The 14478-nt window shown below is 46.0% G+C and overlaps 1 protein-coding gene across 1 annotated transcript; it reads right to left on the bottom strand.

The window, feature by feature from the left end:
- Positions 1 to 9157: 9157 nt before the first annotated feature.
- On the bottom strand, positions 9158 to 11783 carry LOC137419174 (uncharacterized). Its single transcript, XM_068105340.2, has 4 exons — positions 11718 to 11783; positions 11122 to 11585; positions 10272 to 10886; positions 9158 to 10133 (listed from the first exon to the last, which is right to left on the bottom strand). The coding sequence occupies exons 1-4, from the start codon at positions 11752 to 11754 to the stop codon at positions 9285 to 9287; spliced, it is 1965 nt and encodes a 654-aa protein (XP_067961441.2). The 5' UTR covers positions 11755 to 11783; the 3' UTR covers positions 9158 to 9284.
- Between the last annotated feature and the right edge of the window lie 2695 nt (positions 11784 to 14478).

The raw sequence follows: 14478 nt of genomic DNA, 5'->3' as shown, positions 1-14478 counted from the left end.
TAATAAAGGGGAAGAAAAGTCAAAAGTCTCTCTCTCTCTCTCTCTCTCTCTCTCTCTCTCTCTCTCTCTCTCGAGAGAGAGAGAGAGAGAGAGAGAGAGAGAGAGAGAGAGAGAGAGAGAGAGAGAGAGAGAGAGAGAGAGAGAGAGAGAGAGAGAGAGAGAGAGAGAGAGAGACTGACTGTTTCTTCCTTTTATTACAAGAGTACAAAAAATCAGTAATGTTCAGTCATAAAGAAACAAAACACAATAAAAATGGTCTCAAGGAAAAATTATTATCAAATCATCATCATCAAGTGTGCATATGACATCATTAAAAACCCACTTTTCTTTAAAACATGTTAAATTCTTGTTCATTTTAAAAAACCGGTACTCTAGCTTTAGTCTTGCATTTACAAGAGCCTTAAAGGTGAGCAGTACATCATATGACGAGTCAGAAGCGTTTCCCATTTTTTTCTTCCTGGATTTATAAATTGCAAACTTGGCTTGGCCAATTAAAAAATTCATTAAAACCACATTTCTAAGGGAAGACGGTCCTAAAACACCATAAATAAAAACATTGTGATTGAAGATGGAACCAAGCTTCACAAAACGTTCCTGAAGGAATGTAAAAAGAGGTTGCAATCATTCACACTCAAGGTATATATGCGGTAGGGTTTCAATGGATGCACAGAAAGGGCATAGATTAGAGTTAGCAGTAGAAAACCGGTTCAGTAAAACATTATAAGGTAAAATCCAGTGTACAAGTTTCCATTGAATATCTCCAACATACTTTGGAGTAGGCAAGAGATAAAAACTTCGCCAATTGGGGCAATTGGGGGGTATTGGGGGTAAAACATCCCGCCATCGAAGCCTCGGGTGCTCAGAAAATGTTTTTGCGTATAAAATTTTAACGTACGCGTTGTACAAAGTTTTCTTTGGAAAGGCGGGAAGGGATAATGCAGTATCATCAGGGCTGTTCAGGCCAGGGGACAGATTAAGTGGCGGGCTGAAGACTAGGAGTTTGGGGAAGTCACCCGCTCTTTCCTCGGGGGAAGGGCCAAGTTCCTCGCAGGTATTACGATACGTTGTGGATATCCCTTGAAGGAACCGAGAGATGATCCTGACAGATTTTATTCCGGTTTTTTGTGCCACAGCGGCAGCACTCAGCCGGCAGCTCCCAGACTCTGTCATGAGGTCTTTCACTCGTAGCAGCTTGGCATCAATAAAGCGTTGAACGAGTCCCCTATTATTCAAGCTGTTTTCCAGGAAGGGGTTGTAGCATAGGGGCTCATTCAACAACATTTCCATGTTGTATGTTGCCATTTCACGGGAAAAGGACAGGGCTTGCCAGGCGTTCATCACCCCTTGGTAAAAGGTGGGCAGCAAGGATGAATCGATTTGATGAGGGTTCATCAAGAAAAGTTCTCGGTCGTAACCCAGTTTGCATGTAAGCTGTAATATGCAGTTAGCCAGAGGCCTCCAGAGTAGGGCTTCATCTCCATATACAAGTTGGCACACGATATGAAGCCGGAAGACCATAATCCGGCTGCGGATATCAATAAGACCTTGGCCACCTTCAGTGAGTGGTAAGTATGCCACGGGGGGTTGGAGCCAGTGTTTCCCGCTCCAGAAAAAGTCGACAATGCTCTTTTGTAGTGTAATAAGAAGGCTCCCGGGCGGTTGTAGGCATATCATCTTATGCCATAGCATAGAGGCGACAAGATTGTTAATGACGAGAGTTCTTCCGCGGTACGAAAGTTGAAAAAGAAGTCCTTTCCAGCGGGCCAGTTTTGCCATTACCTTGTCTGGTAATCCCACCCAGTTCTGCTGCTCAAAGGTGTTGTTTCCGAGGAAAATACCGAGGTATTTAATGCCACTTTTCTGCCAGTTCACTCCTCCTGGTAGGACAATTGGCGGGCAATCCCCAGGTCCTATCCAAAGGGCTTCACTCTTCTTCCAGTTTACCTGGCCTGAACAAGCCTGACAATATGTTTTTAGTGCCTGAGCCACCGCAGTGACGTCAGCACTATTTTTTATATAAATACAGACATCATCTGCATAGGCAGAGACTTTTAGCGGTGTGGTAAGAATTGATCCAGTGAAGCCAGAAATGTGCGTACGTAACTGGAGCAGAAGAGGTTCGATGGCAAGAGAGTATAAAATTCCAGATAGCGGGCAACCTTGCCGTACTCCCCGTTGTACAGCAATGGGGCTACACAATACTTGATTAATTTTAAGAACACTGGATATATTACAATACAAAAGTTTAACGTACGAGATAAAAATAGGTCCAAACCCAAAATTCTCTAAAACTCTAGAAAGGTACATGTGGTCAATACAGTCAAAGGCTTTTCCTTGGTCAATAAAAAACAGACCAACATTCATATTAAAATTGTTACAAAACCGAATGGTATCACGGATAAGAAAGATATTATTAAAAATAGTACGTCCAGGAATACAAAAGGATTGATGTTCTCCTATTAGTACATTCATAAAAGGTTTCATTCGATTAGACAAGGCTTTGGCTAAAATTTTATAATCCGTACATAAAACAGAAATAGGACGCCAGTTCTCTATAAGTTGAGTGTCCGCTTTCTTAGGAATTAAGGTGGTGACTGCTCTCCAGCAACTCCACGGCAGTTGTCCATCCTCTAAACATTCATTCAATACCCGCAGTAGGTGAGGTCCAATGGTGTCCCAAAAAAACTGGAAAAATTCACTTGTCAGCCCATCCAGTACAGGGGCTTTATCAGGTTCCAAGGCCTTCAAGGCAGCGGTGAGCTCAGGTAACCTAAGAGGCTCCTCCAACTGCTGCTTCTGATCCTCCGCCAATGTTGGAAGGTTAGAAACAAGTTCCGATATTGCATCCTGATTAATGTCATGCCGCATAAACCGTTGTTTAAAATGTTTCCGGGCACATTCCCTGATTCTGCCATCTTCATAAAGGAGTTCCCCATCATGGAGCAAGCGTGTAATCATTGACGAAGAGGCCCCCCTTTTAAGGCTGAAGAAGAATTTGGTTGGAGCATCAAGGTCGTGTATGTACCTCATCTTCAGGCGCAATAAAGCATTTTGTGCTCGCCTTTCGGATATGGAATTCAGTAAGGCCGTTTTTCCATGGATTTGTTGCCTCATTCCCTGGTAGCTCACACTTGCGGTTCCCTGAAGCTGTTCCTGTAATTCCAGGATTTCATCTTCAAGTAAGGTTGTGGTTTTTCTTTCCTCTTGAACACCATACGCACGATATTGTTGGCAGAACAGTCTGATGTGCGTTTTGGCATTATCCCACCATTGTCTGAGGTTTGAGAAATTCCCTTGGGAGGCAACCAGAATATTCCAAATTTCCGGAAAAATGTCCTTAAAGGTACTATCATCAAGTAAGTTGTTATTAAATTTCCAAAAAGCACTCTTGTGTTTCGGGCAGGGGGCAGAAATTTTGAGAAATGTTGCGCTGTGGTCCGAGAATCCTGATGGGCAAATTTTGGATGACAGAACGAGGCGTTCAAGTGGAGGATTAATATAAAACTTGTCCAAGCGAGCAAGTACAATATTACCCTGAATGCATCGACACCATGTGTATTGCCTGATTGATGGGTGCTGTACCCGCCATATATCTGTCAAATTCATTTGTTTTAAAAATTTGGTGAGAGGGATTGTGGAGGCAGGATGGGGCTCTGCACTGTTCCTGTCTAGTTGGGGTTGGAGGGTGCAGTTAAAATCTCCACCAATACAAACATGATTGTCTTGGTTTTTTAGGGCGTTTTGACTGTCGAGGGACGTTAGGTGTGTCCCAAGGTCATTAAAAAAAAACTCGCCGAGCTACAGGCGTACTTGGGGCATAGATATTAAAAATAGTATAGAATTTTCCATAGTAGTGGAATTCTAGGGATGCTAGGGATCCCTTGTGTATTTCGTCGAATTTAAGCGATGAAGGCGAAAAGGAGGGGCTAAGAATTATTGCGACACCGCCTTTGCGGGAGTCACCGTTACTAAAGAAGGACAGGCCGGGGAAGAGCCTACACCACTCTGCGACACAGCAGTCGTTGGCATGGGTCTCTTGTAAGAGGGCAATGTCAACTTTCTTCTGTAATAAAAAATCCCTTACTTGGACTTTACGGACAGAGCTACCTCCTCCGTTAATATTCAGGCTACAAATGGAAAAACTCATTACAGCTATAAGGAGGAGTGACCACCACTCAATTTTTTGATAGCAGTTCATTCTTAGCTTTTTGCAACCACTTCTTTAAACGGTGACGTTGGGAGGAATTGAAATTAAAAACGTGGGGCCGTTTTACCATCAGTTTAGCGGAATGTATAAAATCAGGTAGCTCCGGAAAAAAGGTTTCTATTACAACATTCCTTTTTCGGAATGTGTCCTTAAGAAACCTTTTTATCTCGGAGGGAGGGATTGGAGGGATTTCTTCTTCCTTAAGGCTACCACATTCACTAACAGAGTCATCTATATCAGATGGCTCAGATGGTGTGTCACACTGGTTTTCATCATTTATCTCCTCACCGTCATCACATCCCTCCACGTTATCGGATGGGGCATAGTCCATAGAGGGGGGGGACGGGGAGGGAGAGAAATGAGCCATCTTCAGGGGAGGGGGGGAGGGGGGGGTACTAATTTTTGTGGTTCAACCATATCAGTTTCTAGGTCAGTAGACAAGGGCGAGGATTCATCCACATCTATGTCCTCCAATACCGAGAAACGATTTTCTGTGACGAGGGACAAATCTAGGCCAGAGAGGAGGGGCTGTCGGTTTTCAGTTGTAGGTTTTTTAAAGAGATGACCGTTTTCATCTGTTGTTTGCAGATGTCTTTTTCCTTTTGGGCAGACTAATTGAAACTCGTCCTGGTTAGTGGGAAGAGATTGCAAGGGTTTGGGGGGAGGGGGGGGGAGGGAGGACGTGATCATCGGGAGGGGGATCCCATCGGCTACCACGGCGGGAGAGGTAGGATCAGTTATAGCAGGCAACAAGCTGTGATTGGACGATGTCGCCTGGGGGGTGAGGTCTATCGTTAACAGGAGATGGCTGCAATTAGATCCTTCAGTAGAGGGAGGGGCCCCTGTTTCAAGGGGAGGGGAGGGGGGTACGGCAGGGGGGTTTGGATTGGTGGTAAGAGGGCTTGGGTCGGTGGTGGACAGATTGGGATCAGTGGTGGTAAGGCTTGGGTCGATGGTGGGAAGGTTCGGGTCGGTGGTGGGAGGGCTTGGTTCGGCGGCGGGAGGGCTTGGTTCGGTGGTGGGAAGGTTTGGTTCGGTGGTGGGAAGGCTTGGGTCGGTGGTGGGAGGGCTTGGGTCAGTGGTGGAAGGGTTTGGACCGGTGGTGGGAAGGTGGGGGGGTTGCTTATTCCCGGTTCGGAGGGGAGGTTGCAATTGTGGAGAATTCTCTTTTCGGGGGCAGTCATGCTTAACATGCCCAAATTGTCCGCAGCCAAAACATTTTAGAACGTTGGTGGACACGTACACTGTATATTCGTTCTGTTGATGTTTTAATTTTATTATAAGGTTTAAATCCTTCTGGGAATTTTTTTAAATCATAAACACTTGCCGCCGGAATGAAACCACGTGCCTTAAATCGTTGTTTCGTGACCCGAAGGGAATCATGGAGATACGAGACACGATGGTACCGTATCGGGACAACTCTTTAATTAGTACATCGTCGGATACAAATGGGGGGCAATTTGATATCACGACTTTTATCGCTGGGCTATCTAGTGGGGAAATCATTACAAATAAATCTGGATCGATTGTCAAACCCTGTTCGACAATTTGTGGGACACAATCCACGTCGGACAAAAAAATAACGATCCGCTTGTTCATCCGCGAAGCGGCAACAACCTTGTCGATCCCGACAACACGACCGGTTGCGAGGACAACGTCCTCGACACTAACCTCACGTTCCGGAGGTACACAAAAGAACCCGTGCTTACGGGTCAGGCTCTGAAAGGCCGTAAATCGAGATAGTGCAGCTGCCATGCTGGAACAGCTGCACTTACAACCCCTCCCCAACTCGGGGAGGGTGAATATATAATACAATCTTCCCTACCCGAACTCCGGGAATGGGAAGCAATCAGACCTCTCCGATTTCCCTAACTTCGGAAAAGGGAGGCAACAAAACAAACTGAAGGAAGGATAAACGAAAGGAAAAAAAGGAAATAGAGGTTTAAGATGAAGGAGCAAACACCGATCGGGCGACGCCCAAAAACGGCGAACCCTTACCAGCGATCACCCTGTGCTCTCCGGCTCTCTCTCCCGTCTCAACGTATATGGGAATCACCAGGAAGACTCCACGAACAGGTACAAGGACACAGAGGGGGGGGGGGGGGAAACGGGGGGGGGGGGGAATGGAGCAACAACACAGAGCACTCACAGGCCTCCACAAGCAGACACCATGACAGTACAACCAGCATGCAAACGACCAGCAGGGGGCGCGAGAGAGAGAGAGAGAGAGAGAGAGAGAGAGAGAGAGAGAGAGAGAGAGAGAGAGAGAGAGAGAGAGAGAGAGAGAGAGAGAGAGAGAGAGTGCCAGAGCACCAGCCCAAATATGGCAATGATACTCCATGGCAGGACATGTGGTGGCCTTGCATAGATGGAGCATAGCAGCTTGAGAAAGGTATCGCCTAGCACAAAATAAGCACCCAAGGCACTGGGAGGCTCTTTTAGCTATACCAGAGATGTACTTTTCCAAGCTGAGGATTGAGCTGATGTCCAATCTGAGCAGACTGACAACATGGAGTTCCTGCAAAGGTGAAGCATCCATAGTGAAGTGTTAGTGTGGTAGGACTGTGTCTTAACCAACCTAAAATTAACTCAGTTTCACAAATGTTAGACTAGAGGGGTCAAAAAACAAATTTCTCATCCAACTAGGTGGTAGGCAAATACACACTCAGCAATTCAGCATTGCTCAATTAGTCTTCGCGTTTTCTTCCTTTCTGGCACTGGAAATCTTCTGGACTCGCCAACCCGATGAGGTAGTTGACCAGATGATGGGGAAGGCACGGGTTCATCCACAACCGGTTCTGGGTTCCCAATTTGATCAACCCGTGGAGAAAAAATCGAGTCGTCAAAATGCTGATCAGGAAGAACAGCTCCTTCAACAGGTGGTGTAAATGGAATAGACATTTCCTGACTCCCCCTCCCAACAAGACTAGTTGGAGACAAGGGTCCAGAAAGTGAGACTGGGAATTGGTCGGGGCCCCCCAATTCACCACCGGGTTGTAAACATGAAGAGGTTGTCACATTCCGGGGACGTAGTTGTTATTCATGTCCCTTCCACACCAACCCGTTTACTCGCACATCATAATTTATTGGACTAATGACCAGAAAAATAGTCCCAGGAACCCATCGGTCCTTTTTTTAAATTTCGCACAAACACGAGTTGGCCTTGCTGGAACTTTGGAACATGTCCGAGGTTCTCCTGGAACACCTTCACTTGTTGTTTGGTTTGGTTAGCTCTAAGAGCACTGAGCCTTATTCTAGGTTGTCTGTTCATTAACAGTTCTGAAGGTGATTTCCCAAACGAGTTAGGTGTGGCCCTGTATGTCAACAGGAATCTGTCCAGTTTGGTTTGTAACAGCTCTTCAGTATCACCAATTTTTTTCTTTTTTTCCTTAAAATGGCCAACATAACGTTCTGCCAAACCATTGGTAGCAGGGTGTCCTGGGGCAGTCAGGGTATGTTTAATGTCATTTGTCATGAGAAACTCTTGGAACTCGGCGCTGGTAAATTGGCTGCCGTTATCAGTCACAAGGTGTTACGGCAGACCCAAAACACTGAAAACATGTCGAAGGCTTTGTATAATGGTCGTGGCAGTAGTGTTCACCAAGGGAATTATTTCTAAGTACATTGAATAAGCATCCATCAGAACCAAAAACATTTTCCCTTTAAAAGGACCCGCCAGGTCTAGATGAAGTCGTTTCCAGGGACCAGCAGGACAAGACCACGATGCGGGCTGGCTCATGGATGCGGACTGGATGCCTTCGCATTCTCCTGACACATTACACACGATTTCACGGTGCTTTCAATATCCTCGTCTATATTTGGCCACCACAGGTATCTCTTGGCCATTTGTTTCATTTTTACCATGCCTGAATGTTCAGGATGTAAAGCAGTGAGTAGAATCTACCGAAGTGATGTGGGAATAACCACCCAAGAGTTCCACAGTACAATATCGTCTTCCACAGAAAGTTCCAGCCTTTTGTCGTGATAAGGCCGAATCACTTCCTCCTGATTCTCATTACAACCATGTTTTGTGAAATTAAGTACCTTGCAGAGAACTGGATCCTTCTTTGTTTCAGCTGCGATGACAGCGGCATTCTTAATTTCATCATTTTTCACCAGAAGTACCTCCACAGTCACTCGTTCAGGCTTTGTAGGATGACCGGGTATGGGTTTTCGTGAGAGGAAATCTGCATAAACGTTTTTCTTCCCTGTGATGAACTGCATGGTGTAGTCATAAGCTGCCAACAGTAAGGACCATCTCTTTATCCTTGCTGACGCAAACTGTGACACGGGTTTGTGCTCGTTAAACAGAGTTATCAGAGGCTTATGATCTGTCGTTAGCGTGAAATGTCTCCCCAGGAGGTATTGCCGAACCTTTGTCACTCCAAAAACTATTCCCAATGACTCCTTCTCAATCGGGGAGTAATTTTTTTCCGAGTCGTTCAGAGTTCTCGAAGCGTAGGCCACCAGCTCTAACTCACCCTCTGGACTGGGTTGAAGTAGGACTGCCCCTACACCCACAGAGGATGCGTCCACCTGAAGGACCAAGCAGGCATGAGGGTTGTAATGCCATAGTAGTCTAGTAGGAAGACTAGGTCCCCCTGCACCCCCCGGAGATATACTTCTAATCAGTGTTTCTAGATTGGAAAAAATGTGTAGAAAATGACTAGCTATGGCCCCAAGCTGAAAAAATGTCCCACATACCATTTTTATGCAAATTACTGCTGCCATTATCAAAAAAACGATTTTTGACATATCTCAGCCAATATTGCAGATAATTGAAAAATGAAGGTGTCTAGACCCATGTTTTGAAGGGCATAGATCATGATAGAACTATTCATAACATGATTACATGTGTCTATGGTATACTAGTATGCTAATTAGTGCTTTATTTACAAAATAATCACAGTTTTACGAAATAATAGACTCATATTAAGGTCCGTCTACACAGACGTTAACACAAAGTTTTATTTTTCTAAATATTACAACTGTCAAAATAGTCCTAGCACTCAATGTGACCACTCTTCTCTTGCTTGTTTTAGATAAACATCATTAGCATTAGTGATTCTACACTGAGTCAGTCATCATCATTTTCATCGAAATCGTCAGAGTCAAACTCTTCTTCTCCTTCCTCTTCCTCCTCCTCTTCGTGCTCTCCTGTGTTCAGAAGATCCACCAGTGAGGTTGGTAGGATGGGACCACTGGACCACATTGGTTTCAACAGTCCTTCATCAGTCCTTATCCATCCTTGCTCCTCATAAGGTTTTGGCTTTTCGATGATAGGTTGATCGGCTCTTTTGTGCAATGCTACGCGGTGGTTCACACGCTGGATGTGCGGCTTCAGGGCAGACTGGCATGGAGGAAGGCGAGCCAGATCAACCTTGGACTTGGATGTGAGGGTCTTGTCCTCTCCCACCATTTTTCGTAGCAGCTTGGCACGGACAATGTCCACTGATGACTCGCGACTCTGGCCGTACATCACACAGGTGAATTTTTCTAACTGCCTCTCCACCTCAGGGTTGGCATCCCAGTTGTCACCCAGTTCACCGAATGCCCTGTGAAACCTGGGATTCTTCTCCAGCTTTTTCAAGGGCCCGACTTTTCCCTTCCCTTTGAAGGCACTGGTGCAGTCTTCTCCGCTGAACACATAGTACCCCAGGAGAGTGGCACAGTAGTCCTCTCCCAGGGATTCTGCCAGCTCAGAGACGTTGACAAGTTGGCGATGCTTCCCTGACCCTGTATCCAGGTACACCGTCAGCTTGATGTTGTGGGCATGGTGGAGCAGGATCAGGAGGATGTCTGTGTCCGGTGTTCTGACTACAGCGTTCTTGTATCCGATGGTAGCAGCATGATGGAGGTACAGAACCACCCTGGTATCAGTCTCTTCCTGGTTGCTGTAGATCGTGGGGAGTTCACGTACCTCGACCTGAAACACAAAAAGGCACCGCATTTCAATCACCAGTCACTGCCAGTTTCAGATCTAGACAAACATCACAGGTAATCACCTTTTTTTCAGGAAAAATTACAAATTGAATCGCCATTCACGAAGGGCTTTCAATTTTACCTTGCCATTCGTTGAGGCAAGTTGGTGGGCCTTCCCCTCCACGATCAGCACAGCCATCTCTGTTCTCTCCAGCCTGGTAGCTGCCTCTTGTCCACTCCACACTTTCAGAAGAAGCTGGCACATCTGCTTTTTGTTGTCGTCATTTGCAAGGAACATTTTGAAGTCATATGGCTTCCTGGTTGCTGGTCCAGCCAGAATGATCTTCTCTGAGCTGCCCCGCCTCAGCCTTTCCTGCGCTTTGATTGACTCAGGATGGTAACTGTCAGTGGAGAACAGAAAGTGCTGCTTGGCCACCATCTGATCAAGCACCTGCAAGCATATCTCACCACATGTTGGGGGAAGGTTGGCAAGGGTATGCAGCAGCGCCATTCCATCCTGGATGAACAGGGCATCCTTGGGGTATTGCAGATCTTGTGGTGTGGTGTCCTCTAAAAGGTAGTGCAGAATGGAGGCTTTGTTGGTTTTGCAGAAGAACCCATCTGGTGTCCCAAGGCTAGGAGGCACTGGCATCAGGCAGTACTTCATGAGTTCTCCCAGGTCTAATGGCTCATCTTGACTCTGAGACTTGACAAGGAGCAGGAATGCAAGGTTGCTTTGCTCCTGATACTGGATGACCTGGAATGATAAATGGTGATTGGTTGATATGTATTACAGGAAGGACTACAGGTGAAAATTATTCATGTGCTATAAATTGGCATATTTACAATCTTTACATTGTTCATTGATGTGCACTGTCTTTAATAAACAAATTTGGAGTTCAATCTTGTATCTCAATATAGCATGTACAGGACGCCATTTAAAAATACAACATAAAATACAAAAGCACTTGGGTATTGGATTACATCCTTACCTTGCCCTGTGAGGATGTTAGTGTGATCTTCTTGTTACTAGCCTCCATGGTCTTGAGTTTCTTTCTCTTGATTGGGTTGAAGAAGCTCTCAGGTTCTCCGCTTTCCAGGCGCCTGATGAAGTCAGCTTTCGCAGCTTTCCCCACAGCTTCTGCTTGTAACACATCCATCTCAACATCCATGGGGACGGGAGCACCAGAGGCCAGGCAGTAGAGTTTGTCCTTATCAATGATGGTGAACGGATTGGTGAAGTTCTTGATAGTAGTTAGGGTTCGCTGAACGGCCTCCTCGCCTTTTCTGATCTCTGCCTTCTCTAGTTCACGATGTCTCCCTGCTCTTGGGCAGTCTGGGTCATCGATGAGATCCACCATCTCAAGGGTCTTTTCATAGAACTGTGCCCGTGCTGTGGTTGTTCGGCACCATCTCTGGTATGCCCCAAACTGACTGTACAGGCCAGCAAAGCCACCTGAAAAGTGAACATATTTTAATTGCATAACCCAATCATTAAAAGGGAAATGTTTTGTAAGAGCAGTTTACATCATATAAAGCTGGTTTCTACAGTTTCAAATGTATAATGTACTGAAAGAAAATGATGTACCTGATGATTTAGCAAAGCGCATGAACGTTTCTTCCATTGTCTTGTCGACAGCACTGAGTGCCCCTGGTATCATCGAGCGAGCCACTGCGATTGCACCCATAGTAAGCAGGTCCTTGGCCCCTGGGTGCGTGCTTTCCAGATTTCCAGAGTGAGGTAACAGAGGTTCTGAGTCATGTTCTACACTAGGGTACTTTTTAGCTGACTAAACCATGTTTAGTGGCATCAAAAGTGCTAATAGCTAAAACATCTAAATTCTTCCACACTAACGTTAGCTATCTAGGCCAATGAAACATTGTGCTAAGTTACTGTAGCTAGCTCAGCTGTCGTGCCTCTTTCTGGTTCAATTCATATACAGAAGTCAACAGATATGTCTCATGTTTGGCATTAACAAAAGTTTAAGTTACACCGACATTAGGAACATACTGTACATAGATGAGGCTAGCTTTAACGTTAGCTAACATGGTGCTAGCTGGCTCAGCTGTTATTCTGCCTGTTTATGATTTCATGCAGAAACTGAAGTCAAGAGTGTGAGTAACATTATAGTTAGCATCTTACCTGGCTAGATTGGAGGATGAATACCAAGAACAACACACAGATGGAATGGAAGACTGAACTTTCAACTGAGGTATTCAATAACATCAACGTTACCAATTGATACGAGCGCGCGACATTACCAATTGATACGAGCGCGCGAGCGCGCATGTTACATGGATGGAAATGTAAAATGGCAGCTATAGCAGCACTAATTTGGATCTCTAGTCTGTCATTTCTGCACTGTGATTGGATAACATAAAAAAATATGTTTGGGAGTTAACAGCAGGAGTTGGTAGATTTTACGTGGGCTGGGTGAGAAACCTTTAAATAAGCAAGTGAAAATCTCTCGCAATACAAAGTCAATGGTGGGAAGAAAAGTTGAGTGGTACCAATGTTACTGCCAATGTCCCGCCCCTATGCAAGACTCAGGAGCATCTTGTTGACATTTAACCTTGAAAATACCTGGGTTTAGACCCCTTATGTACCATGTTAAGTTATCTGCAGTATTAACGTATCCTTATCATTTGTAAAACTGATTATTTTGTAATTACAGCATTAATATGCATACTAGTATACCATAGACACATGTAATCATGTTATGAATAGTTCTATCATGATCTATGCCCTTCAAAACATGGGTCTAGACACCTTCATTTTTCAATTATCTGCAATATTGGCTGAGATATGTCAAAAATCGTTTTTTTGATAATGGCAGCAGTAATTTGCATAAAAATGGTATGTGGGACATTTTTTCAGCTTGGGGCCATAGCTAGTCATTTTCTACACATTTTTTCCAATCTAGAAACACTGATTAGAAGTATATCTCCGGGGGGTGCAGGGGGACCTAGTCTTCCTACTAGACTAATAGTACGTTGGCTACGTTGGCTTCCGGTCCGGTCTGGAGAGGACGCTGGCGTTACTTGTTCGCCGCTTCTCCGACTGGGCCATTGTACATAGTTTGCTTTTCTGGTGGTCGTGGCGGATTTTTGACCGTTGGGTCTGCCCTCTGCTCGGTCCCGGCTCTGCTCCTGGCTTCGCCTGCCCGGCTCCTCCACTGTTTCCTCAGGCCCGCTCCCGTTGTTTGTGGCCGTTGTTTGCGGCGGTGGCTGTTTGCCGCTGTGGTCTTGATTAGCGGCTGCAGTCGTTTGCCGCTGCGTTTGCCGCTGCGTTTGCCGCTTTGCCTCCTCGACCTTGGCCTCGTACTCGTCCCTTCGCTCCTGCCTGGCATGGCTCTGAGGTACTCCGCCGCAAGGCTTCTTCTGCTCAATACCCGCTCCACCCCATCATGCATCTCTGCCATCAAATCAAATGGACTCCTCCGACGACCCAGGTACATTCACCGTGGCTCCGGTCGTAAGTTTGTTTATTTGCAATCAGGTCACTCCATCCCCGTCCTCTGGTCGGCTCAGCGCACTCTCACTCTTCGTCCCAGCGCACCTGGTCACAGCAACCCACACGATCGCACCTCCTGCCTACGAACCCTGGCTAAATCACCTGAATTCATCCCCGCTGTTCAAAACAACATCAAGCTCACCCTGTTCAACACCCGGTCCCTCAACAACAAATGCCTCATCCTCAACGACTACATCCTGGATAACAAACTGGACTTTCTCTGTCTCACCGAAACCTGGCAACAACCTCTGGACTACTACACACTTAACCTCACCACACCCAATGGATATTCCTACGTCAATAAACCACGCTCGGAGGGCCGAGGTGGTGGAATTGCCGTTATCCACCGTCAAGACATCAAGACCAACCTCATCTCCATCTCATCTGCTCCATCATTTGAACACCTGGCTTTAAAACTCTCTGGTCACACGCAGTCAGTCATGGCTGTCGTCTACCGCCCTCCCAAACCACACCCATCATTCCTGTCTGACTTCTCCTACTTTCTGACCCAGCTATGTTCCCTCTCCCCCTCAATCCTCCTCCTTGGTGATTTCAATATCCACATGGACTCCACTGACTCCACAATAACCACTGACTTCACTGATTTACTCACCTGCTTTAACCTCACTCAACATGTCGACTTTCCTACCCATATCCGTGGTCACATTTTGGACCTTGTCTGCTCCACTGGATTAAGTTTGCACCATCTCTATGGCTCCGACCTCACCCTCTCTGACCACTTAGCCATCACTCTGACCATCAACATCCCCGCCCCAACACCAAGGCATTATCGCACAATCAACTTCCGTAAGCTAAACGCTCTTTCACCTACCTC

Source organism: Myxine glutinosa, chromosome 1 (assembly GCF_964187855.1).
Source record: "Myxine glutinosa chromosome 1, kmMyxGlut1.1, whole genome shotgun sequence".
In the NCBI taxonomy this organism is placed as follows: Eukaryota; Metazoa; Chordata; class Myxini; order Myxiniformes; family Myxinidae; genus Myxine; species Myxine glutinosa.
Note: the sequence above shows the minus strand (reverse complement) of the source record. Positions and strands in the feature narration are given on the sequence as shown.

Bases quoted from the DNA above. Each gene is read 5' to 3' on its own strand.
- LOC137419174 (XM_068105340.2), bottom strand. From the start codon at position 11,754: ATGGAAGAAACGTTCATGCGCTTTGCTAAATCATCAG. The intron at 11,586-11,717 runs GTACATCATTTT...TTCACTTTTCAG, and splicing joins GCGCTTTGCTAAATCATCAG to GTGGCTTTGCTGGCCTGTAC. The intron at 10,134-10,271 runs GTAAAATTGAAA...TTTGTGTTTCAG, and splicing joins TTGCCTCAACGAATGGCAAG to GTCGAGGTACGTGAACTCCC.